Genomic DNA, 24,021 nt, shown 5'->3' with positions numbered 1-24,021 from the left:
AGGATCCTCTCCTCTACCACTGTCCCTGCCAGGCTTCTCTTTGCATTACTATACATTCAGTTTGCATTTAAAAAAACAATAGGCAGACATACATAGGTGATCCAAGTGGGCCCTTTGGCTGTTGGAAATATTTTTTATGCTATCGGGCTATTTTTTTTAACTTTGCAATAAAATCAGGCAGTTTTTTTTTTCACCATCATTTATCTCAATGTGAATGTAACAGTGCATTACATCTCATTACCCTGTGTTCGCTAGCACTGGCCATTTAATGATAACTACCTTGTATTTATACATCGTTATGAACATTTCTAAACGTTCTCCTGCCTCTTATCTTAGCATCAGGTTAATTGTGATGTGAAGTGGTCAGTCAGCTAATTACTTGGAAGAAGCGGTTCTTGAACGTAAATATCCTAACTCCTTCATTTGAATTTATCTACTGTGAAACCTCGGCTTCTCAGCCCAAATTACATAAAAATTTAAAATAAACAGAAAGCTCTTTTTTTCCTCTGATTTAGAGACTCTAACAATAGGCCATGTACAAACAACTATAAATTGTTAAACTTCTAAGAGTAAGAAAGTCCTGCCTTGGGATGCCTGGGTGGCTCAGTGGTTGAACGCCCTTTGGCTCAGGGTCCTGGGATCAAGAGTCCTGGGATCAAGTCCTGAATCGAGCTCCCCACAGGAGCCTGCTTCTCCCTCTGCCTATGTGTGTATGTGTGTCTCTCTCTCTTTCTCTCTCTGTCTCTCTGTCTCTCTCTGTCTCATGAATAAATAAATAAAATCTTTTTTTTTTTAAGTCCTGACTTTTGGGAGGAGGACCTCTATTTAGTGGAAATTAAGAGGAGTAGAAATACAATATTTGTGTAAGGAGATCATTCTGCTTACTCATTTTGTGGGAAGAAATAAACCCAAGAAAAATCTAATTGCAGTAAGACAAAATCTCATTGTAATGTTATAAACATGCTCTTGTGATATGAGGTAGAATTATAAGAGGCACGTGAATTTTATTTTCTCACACTCGAGGGATAAGTGCTGGGGGTGTGTGGCAAATCCACCTGTTAGCCATGTGGGGCCAGCAACACATATCACAGACAAAACAAGGAGGTGAGAGTTCAGTTGAGGCCAGAACCCAGGATCACCCTTTTTTGGAAACAAGTGAGAATTCATGGCTCTGATCTTCCTGTTGCCAGCAGAGCCAAATAGTAGAGGTGATGGAGAGGCAAGGATTCATCACCCCCCTTTGGAGAAGAGCACTTCTCTGGACTAACTGGGTAATTAATTAAGGTCATAGTAGGATAGAGTTCTTGTTTTGAAGCAATTTCTAGGACAGTATGGTCTATCCTTTCTTACTTTGGTTTCACTTCCCAATGTTAGGATCTTTATAAAAAAAAAAAAAAAACCTAAACAACAAAAGTATAGCATATTACAAATAAAGCTACCCTACCACAAAAATGTGAATAACTTTCAGACAGCAGCTGGTTTAACTTAAGCCGAGCCTGAGGAACATCACATGACTCCATCTACCTTTTCATTCCTGCTTGGTCCCCCATGAGTTTCCATGCCATTTCTATACAAGGCTTAGAAGTCATTAAAAATCCCAAATTTTTTGAAATGAGGGCAGTTATCTTCCAGAGTCCATCATTCCTGAAAGTGAAAAAGTAAAACCCAGTGTCCTGTTTTTATTATGAAAAATTTCAAACAAGCACAAAAATAGAATAATATAATGAACCTTCTTAAATCCATTGTCCCAATTCAATAATTATCAAAATTTTGCAAAACTTGTTTTATTTCTTGCTCCCCCCCCCTTGGTTACATTTATTTTAAAGACCTAAATATTTGAGTACCCTTGGTCTGTCTCATTCATTGTCTGTGGTTTTTTTTCTCTTGGTTTTCAGACAGTCCTTCCCTTTTTGTATGCCTGGTTATAATTTCACTGGCTGCAGGACATTGTCTAGGAGAATTGGAAGGGATAATTGTAGGTTCAAGATGACATCTTCAAGGAGGATTTACCTTTGCTTCTGGCAGTCTGTAGGAACAGATCACCTTCATCCATTCAGGGTTTGAACAGATTGAGTCTTTGTGAGAGCTGGTGTCTTTCTGGCTTACTTAACTTCAGCTGTAGCCCTTTGCGGGGTCACAAATGAAAGCCAAGGATGTTTTCCAGGGCTCCTTTCCATTCTTGTTGCACTCTAAGCTCCAAGTTCTGTGTCCATGTCTGTGAGACTGCCCAAACCTCTGCTCAGCTATTGAGCCTGTCTGCCTCTTTCAATTCAGCAAAGGAAAAGTAGCAACAAAGGTAAGGATCACCTCCTTCAGCTTCTGTTGTTTCTGCAGTTTTGACTCTTTACAATCCCTCTGCCTTAGTGGGTCTGTGATACCTTCAAACAAATTTTTTGTATATTTTGCCTAACTTCTCTTTTTTTAGCAAAGAGTTTGGTCTGAAACAAGCTAATCCACCATTGCTGGAAGGAGAAATTCTACTAAAGAAATTTGAATCAAATCTCAGACATTACATTATTTTATCCATTCATACTTTAGCTCGTATCTCGGAAAAACGCAGGCATTCTCTTATAGGCCAACAATGCCATTTCATGTTCAGATTTCCTAGAATTCCCAGAAATGTCTTTTTATGATTGTTTTGTCTGAGTTCAGATGCACAGGGTCTATATGTTATATTTGGTTGTTGTGTCTTTTGAGTCTCTTTTAATCTAGAGTGTTCTCCTCTCCTGCCAGCTTTTTCTTTTCATGCTATCGACCTATTGAAATTCTGTGTCAAAGTCCTGTAGAATTTCCTTATCTCAGATTTAGCTGGTTGCTTTTATTTGATCCTCTATCACTTATTTTTCCTACGTAATAGAATTTAACTGTATGGGCTTGATGAAATTCAGTTTTGTTTGTTTTTGGCAAAGATGCTTTATAAGTAGTGCAGAAGAATTCCTGTTGCATTATATCAGATAGCACAAGATATGTGATTTTTACACTGTAGGGATGCTAACATTGATCAGTGGGTTCTGATGGTAACAACATAATCCTCCATTATAAAATTTTCCATCATCTTTGATCTATTTGGTTACTCTGAAATATAGTTTATATAGGCGAGTTAAGCTCTTCTTTTAAATTCAGTAATGTCTTTTACATCAGTTCTAGAAAAAATCATCCCCAACAATAAATGTTTTTTCCTGCTTTCAGTGCCAGAGCTGCTACCTGTAGTGAAGCAATGTAATTGGTAATTACATCATGTAGGGAAACAGCACGGCCAGCAGTGTGGGTCCTGCCACCAGGGCTTCTCTATAGCCTTTTAGCTTTAAGAACCATTCCACTTTGCTGACTCTCAGCCTCTTCACAAGGTAGGGCAGCAGAATCTTGGTGCTTGTGGGTCTGAGTTAAAGCTAGGATGTGTGCCACAGCTTTTCCATCCCGGGCCCAGGATTCTGGAGCCTGTGATCGCTGGCACAGTGCCTACAGAAAGGGAATTTATAAAGCTCCAACAATAGAAGGCCTGTAGAATGATTTTGTCCCTGTATACTTTGCTTGCATTTCTGGAGCAGCATTTCTGAGTCTTGCAGTCAGCTCCAGCTCTGCTGGACCCTAGCAAGCCTCCAGACCCTGTTCCGCCAGCTGTATCTTTCTTTTCCTTCCTCCTTATACCATCCCATCCAGCTTCAAGTGTGTCTGCCTCTTGTATCTCTTCTTGAATTTTCTGTTTCCCATTCTGATGAAAATATTCACAGCCCCATAGAGGAGTGCCTAGCTGCTGACAAGCAGAAGTCTGAGCTTCCTGGCTTTGCATTTCTGTCTCTGTGCAGCCTGGCCTGAAGCTGCTGTCCTGTCCTGTCCCGTCCCATCCCACCCTCTGTGTGGCCAGACCAGTGTGCTCCCTGGCCCTTCATATTCTGCCTCCTGAATGATCACCTGAGCTGCCTCTGTCTTCCCACACCCCACTTGCCTGTCCCAGGAGCCCACAGACCCTTTCAGCCTGGACCAGCTCTGAGAACCCTCCCCTGGTCCCCGAGGGCTCTGCTGCTTCTGGAGCCCCACATCTGTGCCGTGGCAGCTCTCCCACTCCTCTCTGCATCACGATTTCATCTCCCTCACTTCTGCAACTAGACTGTGTCCCAGCCAGGACAGGGCTGTCCTTGGACGTCTCATTCCCTAGCACACTGGGCACAGAACGTGGCATCTCATAGGTGCCCCTTCCCTTCTTCCCACTCAGACCCCTGCACTGGTCCCTGCACACCCAGGCTCCCCAACACCATTTCTGGGTCAGGCTCTTAGCTGGCCTTCCTTTTTGGCAGTGCCATGATTGAAGCCAGCCTGCAGGCCCTCCTCTGTCCTCAGTACTGTCCCACATGCCCTTGCTGGGGAACTTCTCCCCGCAGGAGTGAGCTTCACCAATGTTCCTCTGGGTGTGACTCCAGCAAGTAATCATGATTCTCATTCTGCATGGCAGCCAAGAGGCCTCTAGAAATAATCCCGCACACAGTGGGTGCTTGCTGGAGCTGTAACACTGCTCCTTAAATATTTCTGTGGAAGTACCCCTCATCCTCTTCCGACTAAACTTCACTTCGTTTTTTTAATATATTTAAGCAACCAGAGCAGGTACCTGTCAGGGCATAATTACGCACCACTTTCTCTCCCAGCACCAAACCAAAGATTTTCTTTCCTTCTGCTAACTGACATGACAGACAGCCATTTAGTGGAATGATTTTTAGTATAAAATTACTTTTTGGCCTTTAAATTTAATTATTCCACATTCATAGCAATAAAATAAAATCCTAAATCCAGGTGTGCTTTTGGATGAAAGTGTCCAGGGTGATTACCTCCTGATAATGGTGTCCTGCACTTAAGCCTTTTGTCTGGGGATCTTAAAATCTTTTCCATGCAAGTAGATAATGATGTTCATTTTGTTGGAGGTGAGGGGTGAAGTGATTGATCTCCTGGCATGTTCAAGAGATGAAGAAAAATACAAGACCCAGGTGTCTCTTTGTTTCTCCCGTCCCCCCTCCCTCCGCAGTTCTTTAAAAGAAGCCTGGCCAACCTTCTATTGATGGAAATACCTCCCTCTCAAGTACTGTTTTCCGCTTTTTGAAGAGCACGAATGGAAAGGGTTCCTATATCACATTTCATGTGGGAAGAGTTGAGGTTCAGGGAGAGGGAATGGTTTGTAGACATGTGTACACGTACAAGAGAATTTATGTGTCTCCTGGTAAACCTACCTCCTCTCTGTTACACAGTAGAGCTTAAATGTGGTTCCGTGAGTTCAGAAGTGAGAAACAGTCCCAGCAGCACTTGGCACGTGGCAAGCCCCATGTGAGTCATGACTCTTAGGGCAGAGCCTGTGGTCTCTGGACCAGCAGCATTTGGAGCATGCCCCTGTTCGTGCTAGCAGTTTGAACACACTCCCCTTCTCCCCATTCAGCCAAGCTCACCTTTTGGAGCCATTGTACATCCTATTTCCTTCCTCCAGGAAGCCTTCCTGATCCAACCAACTGCCAGTCTCTCTCTCTTCATAACTCTCGTAATGTTCTCCAGATGCAATTCAACCACTTGCACCGACCGGTACCATGTACCAAGATAGGCCTCATCTGGGCACTGAATCATGCCCTCTCCTATCATGTTTTATAACTGTAGTTTGAGTGCTGGTCTTGTGTCTGGTGGGTTGTGGGGCCTTGAGGGGAAAGCTCATATCTGTACAGCCCCCGGACCCAGGAACAATCCTGCACATACAACAGGAATTTGGTCGACTCTAAGAATAGAGGACAAGGCGCAGGCGCCAGGGGGGGGCAAAAGCAGCCAAACTCCACATTTTACGAAATCAGATATAATTTTTTTTTTTTTAAGATATAATTCTTATTGAATCACACTGAAGCTATATCATCAGGTCTGGAGCATAGCCCTGAGGGTTTTTTTTGTTTTTTGTTTTAAAGATTTTTATTTATTTATTCATGAGAGAGAGAGAGGCAGAGACACAGGTAGAGGGAGAAGCAGACTCCATGCAGGGAGCCTGACGTGGGACTTGATCCTGGGACTCCAGGATCACACCCTGGGCCAAAGGCAGGTGCCAAACTGCTGAGCCACCCAGGGATTCCCAGCCCTGAGTTTTCATTCTTGGGTCTATTACAGCACTCTTTTCTGTTCTGTTACATGTGGGAAAGAGGCCAAGCTTGTATTCATTATGGCCAACACAGATGGGAGGCCAGAATTAAATTAGGGGGCCATCCCTAAACCAGTGAGATGATAAATACATAGGTCCTGTACAAAAGATGGGCCACAGTGAACTCCAAGGGCTTGGAAGTTAAAAGGAGGGCATAGTAGTATCTCTGTGGGCATCGCAAATACTTCATTCATTAACTCAGTATGTCTTGAGTGGCCGTCTCTGTTCCAAGGCTGTTCTAGGTGCTGGAGTTTCACAGGAAGGCTGTAGGTAAGATCAGCACCTGGTCTCTCCACCCCAAACCCAGACAGAAACACAGAGGTCCAACCTTGTCTCCCTTCTCTGGTGTTTAGTAGAGAGACATTCCAGTGCTGTCGTTTCGTTCTTTGCCCAGAGGACACTGTGGGAGCCTGTTGCTCCTTCCCGACCACACAGCTGACTTCCTCTCGGTAGCTCTGGACACCTCCAGCCAGAGCCGGCCCCACTTTCATGGTCTCCTGTTGGAATGCCAACTGCAAAGGTGAGAGCTGCTGACATTGTTTACTGTTTGGTTTCTTCCAGGATTTTCTTCCCCGGAAGCCATCCCGTCAGAGGGGTGCAGGTAATGAAGGTGGGCAAACTGCAGTTGCACCAAGGCATGTTCCCTCAGGCGATGAAGAATCTCAGACTGGTGAGTGTGCCAAGACCTTGTGTCCTTCTTCTTTTTTTTTTTTTTAAAGATTTTATTATTTTATTCATGAGAGACACACAGAGGAGGCAGAGACACAGGCAGAGGGAGAAGCAGGCTCCCTGCAGGGAGCCCAATGTGGGACTCGATCCTGGGACTCCAGGATCACTCCTTGAGCCAAAGGCAAACGCTCTACTGCTGAGCCACCCAAGGCCCTCATGTCCTTCTGCAGGCAGAACCATTTCTGCCTGTTGCTAGGCTGCTTCCTTGTGATTTTTAGCAACTTTATGCACATGCATGTGTCTGCATGCACACATGTGTGCACATGTTTGCACACATGCACATGCCCATAAACGTTTAATGACCAGCTCTCTGAAAAGACCTGATTTGTAATGTTTGCTTGCTTTCTGTGGTCTGAACACATGCACCATGGCTGATCTCAAACTACCCATGTAAAATTGACCAGTTCATAAAAATCATGACAGTATAACCATCACTTCTTGCTAACTGGTGCAAACTAGCCTTCAGGACATCACTACACCTGTGCCTTACTCCAGGGGAGCAGGTCCTTGCCTTCCACGCCCCCTCACCCATCCCCCACAGAACATAGTCCCTAATCCCCATCTCTCATCCCAGCCTCCTGACCACCTGTCTGCCGTCCACCCTTGCAGCCTGTACCCCCTTCTAGCCTTCCTTGTCTCTCCACAGGGCCAGTGCACACTGAGCCACCCACGATTCCCCAGGACCTTGAACTGGTCACACTTAGGTCCTTATCAAGACATTTCCTCTGCCCTAAATGCCGTTCCCATCCACCCCACCCTGGGCCTGCCAGAACTCTACTGGTCCTTAAGGCCCAGCTGAAATGTGGTTTTCTCCCAGTACCCCGAATGTGCCCACCCTGCCAGCAGAGCATTCATCACATGGTATAGACACAGCTCACAGGTACTGTGGGCTTCCTTCTAAAGCACTGCCATAAAGCCTGTATCGCAATAGAGAGAGTCCAGTGAATTTTTTGGTTTCCCAATGTATATAAAAATTATGTTTACATGATACTCTAGTCTATGAAGTATGTAACAGCATTATATCAAAAGAGAAAATATACATTTCTTAATTTAAAAATACTTTATTGCTAAGAAATGCTAACCGTCACCTGAGCTTTCAGTGTGTTGTAATCTTTTTGCTTCTGGAGGGTGTTGTCTCTGTGTTGGTGACTGCAGACTGTTCAGGGTGGTGGGTGCTAAAGGTTGGAATGGCCATGGCAACTTCTTAAAAAAAGACAACAATGACATTTGGCTCATTGATGGACATTCATTGCCTCATTCCTTTCATGAAATATTTCTTTGTAGCATGTGATGCTGTGTGATAGCATCGGACCCAAGGTAGAACTAACTTCTTCCGTAATTGGAGTCCATCATCTCAACTCTGTTTCTGGAATATTCTAAATCTTTCACTGTCATTTCAATGATCTCCACAGCATCCTCACTAGGAGTAGATTCCATGTCAAGAAACCACTTTCTTTACTCATCCATTCAGGTTTTATCATGAGATTGTGGCCAATCAGTCCCATCCTCTGACTCCACTTCCAATCCTAGTTATCCTGCTCTTCCCACCCCATCTGCAGTGACTTCCCTTCTTTAGGTCTTGAACCCTTTAAAGTCATCTGTGAGGGTTGGAATCAGCTACCTCCAAACTCCTGTTAATTTTGATATTTTGGCCTCTTCCCATGAATCACAAATGTTCCCAATGGCATCAAGGGTAGATGGAATAGAAAGGCGAATCCTTTCCAGGAGGTTTTTGATTTCCGTTGCCCAGATCCATCAGAGGAATCACTATCTATGGCAGCTATAGTTTAATGAAATGTATTTCTTCAATAATAAGACTTGAAAGTGGAAATTACACTATGATCCATGAGCTTAGAATGGATGTTATGTTGTTGGGCATGAAAACAACACTAATCTCACTGTCCATCTCCATCAGAGCTCTTGGGTGCCCAGGTCCATTATCAATGAATAGTAATGTTTTGAAAGGAATCTTCTTTTTTTTTTTTTCCTTAGGTAGTAGGTCAGAACTTAAAGTCACCAGCTGCATTAATGCCTAATGAGAGTCAGCCTGTGCTTTGAAGGTTTGAAACCAGGCATTGACTTCTCTAGCTGTAAAAGTTCTGGATGGCATCTTCCTCCAGTTTAAGGCTGTTTTGTCGGAATTGAAAAATCCGATGTTCAGTGTAGCCATCTTCATTAATTATCTTAGCTGAATCTGATGAATAACTCCATAAGTTAAGTTAGGCTTTGGCCTAAGGGAATGTTGCATCTACTCAATCTTCTATCCAGACCACTGGAACTTTCTCTGTATTAGCAGTAAGGCCATTTCACTTTCTTATCATGTGTGTGTTCAATAGAAAAACATTTGTAATCTCCTTCAAAAACTTTCCCTTTCCATTCACAGCTTGGCTTACTGTTCAGTACAAGAGGCCTAGCTTTTTCAACCTCCACATTTCAACATGCCTTCCTCACTCAGCTTAACAATTTTTGGTTTTGATTTAAAATGAGAGACATGTGACCCTTCCTTTCACTTGAACACACAGGGGCTATTGAAGGGTTCCTAATTTTCAATACCATGTCTCAGGGAGCAGGGAGGCCCAAGGAGGGTAGGTGGGGACTGGCCAGTTGGTGGAGCAATCAAAACACACATAATGTTTGTTTGTTATATATAATAATAGATGTATTATATTATATGTGTCTTATATGGGCATGGTACTTGATGCCCCAAAACAATTACTATGGTGAACTTCAAAGATCACAGATCACCACGACAAACACAATAATGATGAAAAAGTTGAAATATTGTGAGAATTACCGAAATGCGACACAGACATGAAGTGACCAAATGCTGTTGGAAAATGGTGCCCACAGTCTTGCTTGACACAGGGTTGCCACAAACCTTCAATTTTTTTTAAAAGCATGATATCTGGGACTCACAATAAAGCCATAAGACGGGGTGTCTTACAGTAGGAATACCTAATGCCCAGGGGACAGTGAGGTCTTTGTGGTTGTCTTTGTAACCAGCTCAGTGCCATACAAAGACTTGGAACTTAGGAGGTATTCCTTGTTGGAGGGAGGAGGAGGGGAGGTCAGTATGACTGTAGCAGTAAGTGCAAGTGCAGAGAAACTAAATAGGAGAACTGGGTCTGCCTTAGAATACAGTAAAGAGTGATGTTTACTCTCAGTGAGCCTCCCATGCCCCTGGGAGCCAGGGCTCCCTGCTGCTCTGGCCTTGCTACCCCAGCAGAGCCCCTTCTCACCCAACCGTAGCTTATAGACGGAGAGCAGACATGCTTACCTGGTCCAGGTGTTGGCAGGTCTCAGGGAGCCCTGTTGTATGTGGTTTCCCACGGAGTACCGGATGTTGAACAGGATCCCCCTGGGCTATGGGCGCCTTGTCTGCAGAAGGGCTACAGTGGAGAGATCCTGGCCCTCCATCCAGGTTCTCAGGGGATGCCCGGGGCTGTCTGGCCCCATGACAGGAACAGCTACCCATAGTTAGAGGAGTAAAGTAACAAATGCCTAAGGGATTCTAAAAAATGAAATTCTCTAGTGCTGGTTTTGGGGTTTTTTCTTAATGATAGCCATGTTCCTTTTCCTGATCTTTAATTGAAATAAGCCCATGGAGGGGCACCTGGGTGACTCAGTGGTTGAGCATCTGCCTTTGGCTCTGGTCGTGATCCCGGGGTCCTGGGATAGAGTCCCACATCAGGAGCCCCGCAGGGAGCCTGCTTCTCCTTCTGCCTATGTCTCTGCATCTCTGTGTGTGTGTGTCTCTCATGAACAAATAAATAAAATCAAGGAGGAGAGGAGAGGAAAGGAAAGGTAAGGAAGAAAATAAAGAAAGAGGCCCATGGAAAACAGGAAGAACACTGAAATTCCCAAAGGCACATGGGTCTTCCTGTTCTTTTTACCTTGTCTGACAGCTGTACCCAGACTGATGGAGGAGCACCTCACAATCTCTTGCAATCTCAGATAAACCTTTCCTTTACTGGTCTAATAGCTGTCAGCTTGTTGGGTCAGTTAGGCAGAAATACTCACTGAGTAGGTCTACCATGTACAAGTTTTGACAGAAAAATAATGTGGGGCAAATTTCCCAAGTGTTTGATGTCCCCAACCCAGGTCACCTGCAAGTTGTTTTATAAGTGATCAAACTAATCCTTTATATTTCTAGAGGACTAGAAAGCATTAATACTGCTCATATGTAAGGGCACCTGGGTGGCTCAGCTAGTTAAGCATCTGGCTCTTGGTTTCAGCTCGGGTCATGATCTCAGGGTGGTGAGCTTGAGACCTGCATCAGTTCCATGCTCAGCATAGAATCTGCTTAAGATTCTCTCTCTCTCCCTTTACCCCTCTCTCCCCCTTCCCTCACTCTCTAAAATAAATAAATAAATCTTTTTTAAAAATACTGTTCATATGTACATGATCTTATGTGGTCCTCATAACAAATGAGGTCAGTGGAGCAGATATTTTCATTCCCATTTGAAAGGAAGGAGCTAAAGCATGGAGACATTTGAGAGCCTGTCCAAAGTCATACTGAAGTCTGGTTTGTTCAGTTTAATTCAACGTGTGTGGATTAAATTCTTCTATTGATCTGAATAAGGCCCAGTGTCGTCCTTCCAGTTTAGTGCAGGAGGCAACATGTGACCAAGTCATTAAATACAGGCTGGAATCCTGGCCTCTCTGCTTTTCCTCTAAACTGGCCCAGTTAAGGAGATGAGACCCTCTAGTAAGACTCAGTGAGCAGAAATCCCTGTGGATCACCTGAGCTCCTGATGCCAGCTCAGGAGAAAGTGGGGGAGACATCAGAAGAGATTTGTATCATGTCCTTCATCGTGTGAGGCTTTTTTATCACCTCTGTGTGCAGAACTCTTGAAGGAGGAATCTAATCCCAGCTGCAAAGGCAGGAACCCAGACAGACATCTAGATGTGAATTTAGGGGATCACTCAGGCTGGATGGTCACTGTGGTCATCACCAGCCCGCCCTGTGACACACTTTCTGCCCTCCTATACCCCTCGGGTCCAGTTCTATGCTGCCTTCCTCATGGTCTTCTTACCATGTGACCTCACCTCCAGAAGCTTCCTTTGTTAACTGTTTTAGCATCTCCTCCTCCTGGTACTGAAGGGGTAAGCTCCAGTATGGACTCTCATAGCTGCAAATGAAAAATTCTTAGAACAGCATCAGCAAGTCTGCCCTTGCTGTGGTTAAAGCTTGGCCTGACCCCAAACTTCCAGTTTGGCTCTGGAAGTCACTGTCTATGCCATGTGCCTGGCAGTGTTGCATGGTAGAGGGAGGACTCAGGTTTAGAGTGAAGAGTGTCACCTGCAAGTGCCATGACTTGAAGCAAGTCTCTTAATCCCTCTTAATAGAACTTTCTTATTTTTAAAATGAACATAATCCCCATCCCATAGAGTGATCTTAAGGAGTAAATGAGGTAGTGTGTGAGACTATTTTGCTAAGTCCTAAGTATTTTGAGACTATAAGGAATTATTATTGTTACAGGAATTGTCGTTCTGATCATTCTCCCACTATCTGGTCCCATCAACACTTGTTGAAGCTTGGGGTTATATGGTGTTTCCACTATTGAACAATTATGTTCTCTAACTCGGCATTTCACATGGGCATGTTCTGTTTTTCCATATTGAGTGGGAATTCCACAAGAGGCCCTGACTTACATACCTTTTGTCTCCTGGTACCACCTAACACATGCCCCAAACACAGCACGCTCTATTAAAGACGTACTTGAATGAATAGATTTTTTAATGAATTGAGATCTTTAAAAGCCTCACTCTGGTCCTGTTCTTTGAGCTAATACATATATATACTATGTCTATGGCTAGTGGACCAGATCTTGTCTGGGCCTTTACTGACCATTCACTAGCAGTGTAAGGCTCTGATCTCCCCAATTCCAATGTGTGGCAAGGGTTTTCCCCTGTCAACAATCAATTCTTGGACACCAGGTGGGTGTCCTATGATTCAGTTCAATTCTGACACTGTCTATCCAGAGATAGCATCAGACCCAGCAGGTAAATGGCTCAGCCCCACGAGACTACTCTCCACTGCGGATGCTGATGGCAAGCCCAGGCTGTCACCTGTGCTTCTGACTGACCAGGTGTATAGATTGGAGATTCCAAGGACCCCTTCTTTAGGATCAATTAATGTGCTAGGGTGGTTCACAGAAGTCAGAAGAACATTTTGCATACTAGATCACCAATCTATTGTAAAAGGCTATAAATCAGGAACAACTAGATAGGAGAGAGGCATAGTGCACAATCTAAGGAAATGGCACAAAGCTTCCATCCTCTCTTAGAGCTCACCAGTCTTCTTAGATCTCCATGTGTTCACCACCCCAGAAGCTCTTTAAACCCCATCCGTTGAGGTTTTTATATGGGCTTCATTACCTAGGTATGATTGATTAAATCATTGGCCATTGGCAACTGATTCAGCCTCTAACTCCTCTGCCTGTCAGAAGTCAATCATCACATGGTTGGTTTTCTAGGCAGACAGCCCCCATCATTAGGTGCTTTCTGAGAAAGTCACCTTATTAACATAACAAGAGACACTTTTATTGCTTTCTGCACCTTGGAAACGCCAAGGGTTCTGGAAGCTCTGTGTCAGAAACTAGGATGAAGACCAAATATGTTTCTGCCTTGTTACAATTTATGGTGTCACACAGAGGGACAGGCAGGTCATGTCCATTGCTTTGCAAGCTCATAGTACCTGAAGGCCTAGGAGCAGGCCAGTTTCATTCTGCAGAAAGCCTCTCTTCCTGAGTTTTCTTATGGCTTAGATATCCCAGAGAGGGGAAAGAGAAAATCTGTTCTCTGCCTTTTGAAACTGATGTTCTCTTTAGGCTGGCACCCCTAGGTATTCTTTCTTAGAAACTCTGGAAATAATAGAATGAAAGAACTTGAAAAGGGTTTCAAAGGCTGGTTTTGGAGCAGAAATGAGAAAATCTTCAGAAGCAGAAATTGGTTACAGATTCCATTAGGCCAGCCTCCTCCAGGAAAGGGATCCACTTAGCCCAACACTGATTTGGTTTAGGCTTTCATCTCCACTGGGCTCAGCTGAAATGCTTATGACTGCTGCCAAAGGACAGTCCTGGGGTCCCTTTGCAAAGCTTGTCTCCTGCTTTCTCCTGTCTCTTAACTGTTCTCATTCCTTTCCATTTATTTCTTGGAAGAATTTTGTTAGCCACTAATTTGACTTCTTAGAGCTCATGGCAACTGTCATTTTTTGGACTCTTGTCAGTCAACCTGTTTCTTTTCTAGGAGCCCTGCACACTGCTGACTTCCTCACTGTGGGCAGACTAGCTGCTTTGTTAGTGCCTTGTTAGCTGAAGGCAGGTTGGAAAAAAACAGACTAATTCCCCTTTAGTAATCATTTTTTATTTAGATGTAAATTTTTTACATTACACTATAATGTTCATTTCCCCTTTTCATTTCATTTTGTTGATGCATTTTACATTTTGAGGATCTTTTTAGCTTTTTCTGGGCCTGAGCAGGGAGCAAAGGCCATAAGTCCTAGACATTCCTCTCATTCTCACAGAGCTATCAGCTATTCAGGCACATCCAGGGAAAGCTCAAAGCACAACCATACTGGTCTCTGTCTACTCTAGCCTACACTCTAAATTTAAGCCCCCCAAAAACTGATTTAAAGCATACAATTCTATGGTTCCCATTCCTTAATCTGCTATAGTGATTCTTAACCTCTTTAATCACACCCTTATTTAGAAATCTGATAAGAACCACTGACTCACTAGAGAAGAATGTACATATACACAATACCTTGTACTCTGGGTGAGGAGAGGGACTTCAGGGGCTGCCTGAAGCCTCTCCTTGCACTCTGTAGGTGCCCATAGCCTTTAGGTTAAAAAGCCGTCTTCTGAATATGTAACATCACACCATAGCATGTGGGCAAATGGGATGGAAAGAGGGAGAACAAAAATACAGACATATGTTATGCCATAATCATCAATAATGCCTTCAAAGAGTTATTTGAATGTCCCTGCCTCTGATACATATGAATGCCTCCTGTGGACCTCCAAATAGAGAATATTAGTTTTAGCTATATGTTTCTGAACCAAAAAAGGAGGTCAAGTAACAGAATGGTCAATAAAATGAAAGCATAGTGATTAAGTCATATTAAAGGAAACCAGCAGAAATTTGCCTAGCAGAAAGTATAAGCCCAGTACAAATAAGGAGCCAAGTTCAAAATCTGGACTTTTACCTCCACCTGGCAGTCACATGGTATTCTCTCCCCATTATCTCTTCATTCTCTTATTGGAGCAATTTCAGAGAAATCCAGCTAAAACATAAGGTTTAAATAAAATTCAGAATATCAACTGAATATCCGGAATGTCCAGATTTCAATTGAAAGTCACATGTCATACCAAGAACCAGGAAGATTTCAGTTTTCTTTTTTTTTTTTTTTTAAGATCTCAGTTTTAAGGGGGAAAAAAAAAAAAAAAGACTATCCATAGCTGGCTGACAGGTTCTAAAGCAGCCATCATAAAAATGCTTCAATGAGCAATTATGAACACCCTGAAAACAAATGAAAAAATATAAAGTCTCAGCAAGGAGATAGAAAATAGAAAGAAGATGCAAATAGAAATTTAAGAACTGATGAATACAATTACCCAAATAAACAGACTAGTGCTTTATAGCAGAATGGAGAGGACAGAGGAATGAATTAGCGAACTTGAAGATAGAACAATAGAAGCTTCCCAATCTTGAAAAACAGAGGAAACAACTGAATAAAAGATAAAATTGAACAGAATTTCAGGGACTGTGGGACCAATAACAAAGACACAACATTGGTGTCCCATAAGGAGGAAGGAAAGAAGACAGGGTGGAAAGAGTACTTGAAGAAGCAAGGGTGGAAGAATTCAAATTGGAAAGGAAGAAATAAAATTATCTCTGTTCACAGATGACATGATCTTATATATAGAAACCCCTAAATACTCCACACACAAAAAAATGGTAAAACTAGCAAATATAACAAAGTAGCAGGATATAAAATGAACATGCAAAAGTCAGTTGTGTTCTTATACGAGGACAGTTAACAATCCAAAAAGGTAATTAAGGAAACATTTCCATTTACAATAGCATCTAACAGAATAAAGTACTCAGAAATTACTTTAACCACGGAGGTGAAAGAGTTATACACTGAAAACTATAAAACATTGCTGAAAAAATTTAAAAATATATAAGTAAATAGAATAACATTCCATGTTTATGATTAGAAGACAGAATATTGTTAGATGTCAGTACTACTCAAAGCCATCCATAGAATGAGTATAATGTCTATCAAAATCCCAATGATTTTTTCGAGAAATAGAAAACTCTATCCTAAAATTCATGGAAGTCTCAAGGGACTCTGGTAGACAAAAATAGTCTTGAAAAAAGATGGAAAAAATGTAAGGCTCACACTTCTTGATTTCAAATTTATGAAAAGCTTACAGTAACCAGAAGAATGTGGTACCAGCAAAAAGATGGCCATATAGACTCATGGAGTAGAATAGAGTCCAGACATAAACCATCACATATATGTCCAAGTGATTATTGACCAGGGTACCAAGACCACTTAATGAGAAAAGGATAGTCTCTTCAACAGATGATGTTGGGAAAACTGGATATCCATATGCAAAAGAATGAAGTTGGACCCTTACTAACACTGTTCCAAAAAAGTAACTCATGATGGAGTTCTAAGTATAAGAACTAAAACTATAAAACTCTTAGAAGAAAACATAGAGGAAAAATTTTGTGACTTTGGATTTAGCAATTTCTTATATATGACACCAAAGCCACAGGAAACAAAAATAATAATAAATTGGACTGCTTCAGAATTTAAAACTTCTGTGTAACAAAGGACACAATCAACAGTAAAAGGCAACCCACAGAATAATACAAATTTTTGCAAATCACATGTTTAATAAGGGATTAATGGCCAACCTATACAGAGATCTCTTGAAACTCAACAAGAAAACAACCCAATTAAAAAGTAGGCAAAGGGGGTGTCTGGGTGGCTCAGTCAGTTGAGTGTCCTACTCTTAATTTCAGCTCAGGTCGTGACATCAGGGTCATTTGATCGAGCCCTGCATCAGGCTCCATGCTCAGCACAGAGTCTGCTTGGGATTCTCTCTCCCACTCCCTCTACCTCTCCCCCTGCTCACTCTAGGTAGATAGATAGATAGATAGATAGATAGATAGATAGATAGATAGATACTTTAAAAAGTGAGCAAAGGACTTGATGAGACATTTCTTCAGAGAAGATAGACAAATGACCAAAAGGCACATGAAAAGATGCCTCACATCACTATTCATTAGGGAAATGCAAATAAGGAACCACAATGAGATATCACTTCTCATCCTTTAGGATGGCTGTTTTCAAAACAAAACAGAAAACAAGCGTTCATGTGGATATGGAGAAATTGGAACCCTTGTACATAACCAGTATGAATGCAAAATTGTGCAACTGCTCTGGAAAATGATATGGTAGTTCCCTAAAAAAATGAAACATAATATTACTATTGGATCTTGCTATTCCACTTTTGGGTATATACACAAAAGTATTGGAAACAAGGATATGAACAGATATTTGTACACCAGACAGAGTTCATAGCCCCATTAGTCACAGTAGCCAGAAGATGGAAACAACTGCTATATTTGTGGGTGGATAAGAAGATGAACAAAATGTAGGGGGGGGGGAAATAGATAGATAGATAGATAGATAGATAGATAGATAGATAGATATAATGGAATGTTAATTCAGCCTGAAAACAAAAAGAAATTCTGGTACATGCTACAACATGGGTGAGTATTGTGCCAAGTGAAATAAGCCAGACACCAAAGGACAAATAGCATATGATTCCATGTACATGAGGTACCTAATAGGTCAAAAGCAAAGAGACAGAAAGTAGCATAATGCTTACCAGGCGCTGGAGGGAAAGAGGATTTACTGTCCAGTGGGCACACTTTTTTAGTTTGAGATGATGCAGAAGTTCTGGGTATAGACAGTGTTGATAGTTGCACAGCAATATGAATGCACTTAGTGTCACCGAACTGTACATTTAAAAATAGTTAAAGTGGTAACTGTTATGATGTTATATACATTTTACCACAATGAAACTTAAAGAAAGAAAGGAAGGAAAGAAAGAAAGAAAAGAAAAGAAAGAGAAAGGAGACTGGGTGGCTCAGTCAGTTAAGCTTCCCACTTGATTTTGACTCAGGTCCTGATCTCAGGGTCCTGGAATTGAGCCCTGCATCGGGCTCTGGCTCAGCGCAAAGTCTGCTTGAGATTCTCTCCCCATCTCCCTCTGCCCCTCTTCCTGCTTGCATTCACTTGCTGTCTCACTAAAATAAATAAAATCTTAAAAATAAAGGAATTAGAGAAAACTCCCTCTAATTTGGCAAAAGACATAAGCTACAGATTCAAGAAGCTAAGTGAATACCAAATAAGAAAAATCCACCTCAAGACCCATCATAGTCAAACTTCTGAAAACTAAAGACAAAACAATTTGAATTATAATGATTTTCTCATCAGAAGCCAGGGAAGCAAGGGGTACCTGGGTGGCTTAGTGGTTGAGCATCTGCCTTTGGCTCAGGTCATGATCCCAGGGTCCTGGGATCGAGTCCCACATTGGGCTCCCTGCAAGGAGCCTACTTCTCCCTCTGCCTATGTTTCTGCCTCTCTCTGTGTATCTCTCATGAATAAATACATGAATCTTAGAAAAAAGAAAAGAAAAAAGAAAAGAAAAGAAAAAAAAGAAAAGAAACCATGGAGGCCAGATAAAAGGAATACTATTATTCAGGGACTGGAAGAAAAGTACTATTACTTCAAAAATCTACATTCAGCAAAAATATCCTTCAGGAATGAAAGGAAATCAAGACATTCTCAAATGAAGGAAAATAGAGAACTAGTCACTAGCAGACCTCTTCTTAAAGGATGACTAAAGGACTTCTCTAAACAAAGGAAACGAGAAAGAAACAAAAAATCTTGGAACATCAGGAAGGAAGAAAGAACATGATGACAAAGATATGGGTAAATAAAGCAGGTTTTCCTTCTCTATAGAGTTTTCTAGATTATGATTGACTGTTGAAACAAAATTACAACATTGTCTCATGTGGTTCTAAATGCATTTAGTGGAAATATTTAGAACAATTATATTCCAAATAGGGGAGGGTAAAAGACATAAAATAGGGTAAGGTTTCTGCACCTTCACTCGAACTGATAAAACGACACCAGTACAGTGTGATGTAGCACATATGTAATGTGAGACCTAGAGCAGCCATGAGAAAAAGCTGTACTAAGGGATTCACTCAAAATCCCCTTAGAGTGGAATTCTAAAAAAGAATGTAACCCACAGGAAATGCAAGAATAAGAAAACAGAAACAAAGAAACCCAGAATAAACAGAAAACAAAAAATAAAATGGCAGACTTAAACCCGGATATTCAGCTCTCTGTAAAATGACAACGATTAAATGACAGACTCATAGAATGGATTTTGTTAATCACCTAACTGTAACTTGTCTATAAGAAACTTGCTTTAAATGTAATGACATAGGTAAGTCAAAAGTGAAGGATGGCAAAAGACATATCATGATTAATTGAAAGAAAGCTGGAGTAGCAATGTTAATATCAGATAAAGTAGACTTCAGAGCAAAGAAAATATTACTAGAGACAGAAATTTTGGCTGAAAGGTCAGTCTACCAAGCAGACATAGCAATACATGTGCATCAAAAAACCCAGTTGCAAAATGTGGGAAACAAAAATTGATAGGACTGAATGAAGAAATAGGCAGTAAGCTTGTGGCTACTAGCACAGCTGGGGACATGAGCACCCCTCTGTCAACAAGTGACTGAACCCCTAGACAGAAAATCGGCAAGGACGTAGGCGAATTTCACAATACAATACCATCAACCAACAGTATCTAATTGACATTTATAAAGAACTCCATCCAGTAATAGCAGAATACGTGTTCTTTTCAAGCATCTACAGATCATAAACCAAGGGAGACCTCATGCTGGGCCATTAATAGGTATCAATGAGGATAAAAGGCGTCCAGTGGTACAGAGTAAATTCTCTGACCACATATAATTATTTCAGAAATCAAGAACCCAATATTTGGAACAAAGCCAAATCCACACCACCTCCTTCTATCTGGGACTTGGTCTGCCCCTAGAATTAAGCTCATCTGGTATCTTCATTATTTAATTGAGGAAACTGAGACATGGGGACGAGACATGACTTCTTCAGACTATCTCAGGTGCTCAAGAAATACTCATGAGATTGAGTGATTAGTTAAAATAGCAACATGTAGCAGCTCTTTTACTACCCAGTGGAGGGCACAGTCCTGAGCTCACCACATCTGTAACCCTCTGAAAGTCCCTCCCTCTCCTGGGTCCCCAGCACCTTACAGCTCCCTTTATCACAGGCTGCCCTGCATGGATTCCGGATTCCGTCTCCTCCTTGTGCCAGGGCTCCTCCCAGGGTAAAGCCAAGCCTTACTCATTAGAGCTGCTTAGAAAATATTTAGCGAATGAATGGATCAGCGTTTTCGTTAAGGAAGTTTTGTCTCCCAGGAGGACAGATCCTTCCAGTGGATCCTATGCTGAGTTATTCAAGGTGTAGAGCAGAGAGTAGAGTCAGCAGGGGTGCTACTGAGCTCAGGCTTGTAGTCTAAGCCTGTGGAAGTTTCTGCTGCCCATTGTAAAGAGCTTCTAGCTCTGGGACTGCTGGATTTGTTGTAGGTCTGGCTTCTTACATTTCCTGCTTTGGAAGCCTCAGACCATGACCACCTCCTATCTCTCCACTCTGCTTTCAACCTGAGCCCTGCAGAAAACTTGCATTTTTCCCTCTTGTGATGTGACTCCAGAAAACTTGCATTTTTCCTTCTTGTGATGTGATTCCAGAGGTTCTTATCAGGCATACATTTATTTTCCCTCTGATTTTATATCCATATTTAAATCATGCTTGGGGAAGTCATTTATTGGATTCCCTCAGGCTCATGGTAGAGAGCATATGAGATCCTTGATAAGCTTAATATATTTGTATTAAAAATTAATAAGCAAGCTATTGTTGGCAACTTTAAATCATAATTTAACATATTTAATATAAGACCACAATTTTAAAATTACTTACAAAAAAAAAAAAAAAGATGTGATAAGATTGAAATCAGTTCTGGGACCCTGTTTTTATTCCGGAATGAACCAACCATGCCTGTCATGTGGCAGACAGTCAGTGCCGCCATTTCTCGTGTGACATTTAGAGTCAGGACTGTTGTAGCAACCCCCTTGGAGCCTTCAAATGAGTCCTCTGCAGAAGATTATGTGGAGGCTCTTTTTAAATGCTGCTATTAAAAAAAAATAAAATGTAATGGGAAGAGATAAGCTTTTCCCAGCACAAGCCGGCTCCAATTTTATATTTCCTTAATCTGTTTTATATACTGCTGCAGGAAATGAAACCCAAATTGTCCTTTCTGACGTGTGCATGTGTGGCGGGTGGGAGCGACCGAGTGTAGGGAGACACAGAGCTACAGGAAATAGTTGCTTTGGTTTGTCAGGGATTTACTGTAACTTTACTTTGGAGGGAAAAGCCCTCCTCATCTTCCCACCGGTCTGAAGGGCTGTGTCCCCATGGGGAGCTATTGCCCCAGCTCACCTGTCCACCCAGTGGACGCCCAAGACAAGGACCAGGTAGCCTCCCTCAGCAGGTCTGCTTCCACTCATTTCCTGTCCCCTCGGAGTGACACGTCATTGGCACACATACAGAAGACGCTCCCTGACAGACTTTGCACATTCCTGAATCCTACTTCTTTGTTCCCTGTTCCCTTTTTCTCCTGTTCTCTTCTACTCCCTCCGTTACTCATAAAATTATCATGTCTGCTTATGAATTATATCTATATTTAGTTCCATCTTCTGGATAAGTGATGTAGATGGGTTTTTTTTTTTCCTTTTCAGTTTCTTCAGATGGGTCCTCTGCCCCAGCTCTCTATCCATTTCCTCTCTGCTTCTGGCAACCCCTGTGGATAAAATCTTCTAATCTTAGTGTCTCAAATCTTATATGTAACCCCCCTGCCCCACCTCTACTTCCAGTGCTGCTTTTACCACCAAAGAAGAGAACACAGAGCCACCACCAAGATCATCTTGACTAGGAAGGCCCTGTGATCCCTCTGAATGTCTCAAAAGCCACGTCTAGATGTAGGGGAGCTTCTGGTCCCTCTCCTTGGTCACGAAGACCAGTTTTAAGAGGAGGCTACATGGTACAGTCATGGAGGGAGCATTGGGTTGAGTCCTAAGAGTCAGCACTCACCCTGTGCCCACCTCAGGCATAACCTGAGGACTTCAGACCTGATGGTCCTCATGTCCCTCCATAAGGCAGTAGGCATGGAGGTGTGGGAGTGAGGCCTAGGTATAGCTAGATGCTTTCCCTTTCCTGCCTGTGGCTCTGAATTCCAGAAAAGCCCCAAGGCCGGAAGCCTCCTACTGAGGCTTAGGTTCTTGTCCTGCTGGAGGACAAGCAGGAAGGTTCTAGATCAGCCACAATTAACTTCAGCTCCTGAGGAGTAGACCTTATGTTTAAAGCTTCAAGAAAGTGAAACATAACTAGAAGAAAGGCTGAAAGGAAGGAAGCTTGGAGATGCACATGCAGATCAACCGTATGTCATCAGAGTCTAGGAAGATGACATTTGTCATTTAGCCTCTGAGTCCTTTGCACAGAACACCCTCTAGAGGAGGAACCTGGGGAAATATGGCCAAGAGAGCACTAGAAACTGGTGGGAGCATCCTCCTGGGCAACACGGCCAGGCCCCAATGCAGCAGACAGCTTCCTTGAGGGACAGGGACAGAGGTGAGCCCTCCCAGGTCAGGCTTGACCTTCTCCTGGGCTCCCTGTTAGTGGGGCCTGGTGAAGGGGCATTTCTCTTTTATGCAGAGGTTTTCAGGTGATGCTTCTGGGCCATTCATCTTCCTCTGCTGGATTACAGGGACATCCAGCCCTCTGCTGAGTAGAAGGCAAGAGAATACTCAAGAGAGCTTTAAGTAGGAGGATTTCCCATGAAGGACTTGAAGCAGCTCTCTGATCTTGTACTTTCAAGCAGCTTTTAGTCCTGCTTTCAAGAGGCTCTCTGCCTCAGACTTTAAGGTGTCTAGATGACTGAGGACCAGCTGGGATCCCCAGGGTGGTGGGGGGCGGGCAGGGGCATGAAGCAGGACCCATTTGTTCCCAGAATGGTATCAGACATTTGTTTTTTATCTTCTGTCCAGAGGGATCTCAGAGAGCTTGGCTGCCTGCAAAGTGGGAGTTCCCCCACCTTCCACCCCTGGACACCCCCACCCTCAGGATGTGCTTGCAGATGCTGTACACCCACAGGACAGACCCAGTCAGGTTCATCAGAACCTTCTAGGTTTTCCAGCTGGGATCGCATCTGGGCCCGTGAGCACTGCTCTCTTCTAGGCTGGAGACCAGAGTCTGAGTTGGCAGGTCTTCCTCTTCCGTTCTCTTCCCTCCCTCTCTCAGCAGCTACATCCAGACTCCTCTGCCTGCCCGTCTTCCTTGACTCCAGCCTACAGAGGACTTTTTAAAGAGGCAGAAAGGAAGCCAGGAACACAGGCAGGGAAAGCACCCCTGGGCCTGACCACTTAGCCGCTCCGGGTTTCCTCTGCACAGAATGAAGGAGTCTGAGTTTGTGACCATGTTGCTTCCCAGCTCTGTAGTCTCTGGCTGCAAAGGTTTTCCTGCCCAGGAGTCCCTAGGAGTTTATCCTAAGCAAATATTCCATAAAGGCAAAAAAAAGGGTCATAAGTTGGAGGATCTACATCATATCCTTTTTTTCTTAAAAATCGGAAGTGATCTAAATTTCTGGGAGTAGCTTAGTGAATGGTCTATAAACATGTTGGAATTGATTGTACACAATCATTAAAATGGTAATTATGCTGGCTATAAATTAACTGAAATAGCTGCTGTTGCTTGTCGAGTGCTACTATATCAGTTATTCTCAACCCAGAGGACTCGTTAGAATCCCCTGAGCCCCAGCCTCTCCCCTTGAGGACAGATTTCGCTAATTGTATATGTGGGTTTGTCTCTTTTGAGGCTTCCTGGTTGATGATACTGTGCAGCTGAAGCCAAGAGCCTGCATGCCAGGTACTTTCCTAGGTGG

At 42.8% G+C, this 24,021-nt stretch overlaps 1 protein-coding gene across 7 annotated transcripts in view; it reads left to right on the top strand.

The window, feature by feature from the left end:
- Positions 1-24,021, top strand: part of SMYD3 (SET and MYND domain containing 3) — a 794,127-nt gene that overhangs the window by 658,102 nt on the left and 112,004 nt on the right. For all 7 annotated transcript variants that reach the window (XM_049112431.1, XM_049112435.1, XM_049112436.1 and 4 more), the window contains one exon: positions 6,716-6,824. In XM_049112431.1, coding sequence (XP_048968388.1) covers positions 6,716-6,824 — 109 coding nt within the window. The remainder of the gene's footprint in view (positions 1-6,715; positions 6,825-24,021) is intronic.

Source organism: Canis lupus, chromosome 7 (genome assembly GCF_003254725.2).
Source record: "Canis lupus dingo isolate Sandy chromosome 7, ASM325472v2, whole genome shotgun sequence".
In the NCBI taxonomy this organism is placed as follows: domain Eukaryota; kingdom Metazoa; phylum Chordata; class Mammalia; order Carnivora; family Canidae; genus Canis; species Canis lupus.
This window is presented reverse-complemented; position numbering and strand designations above follow the sequence as displayed.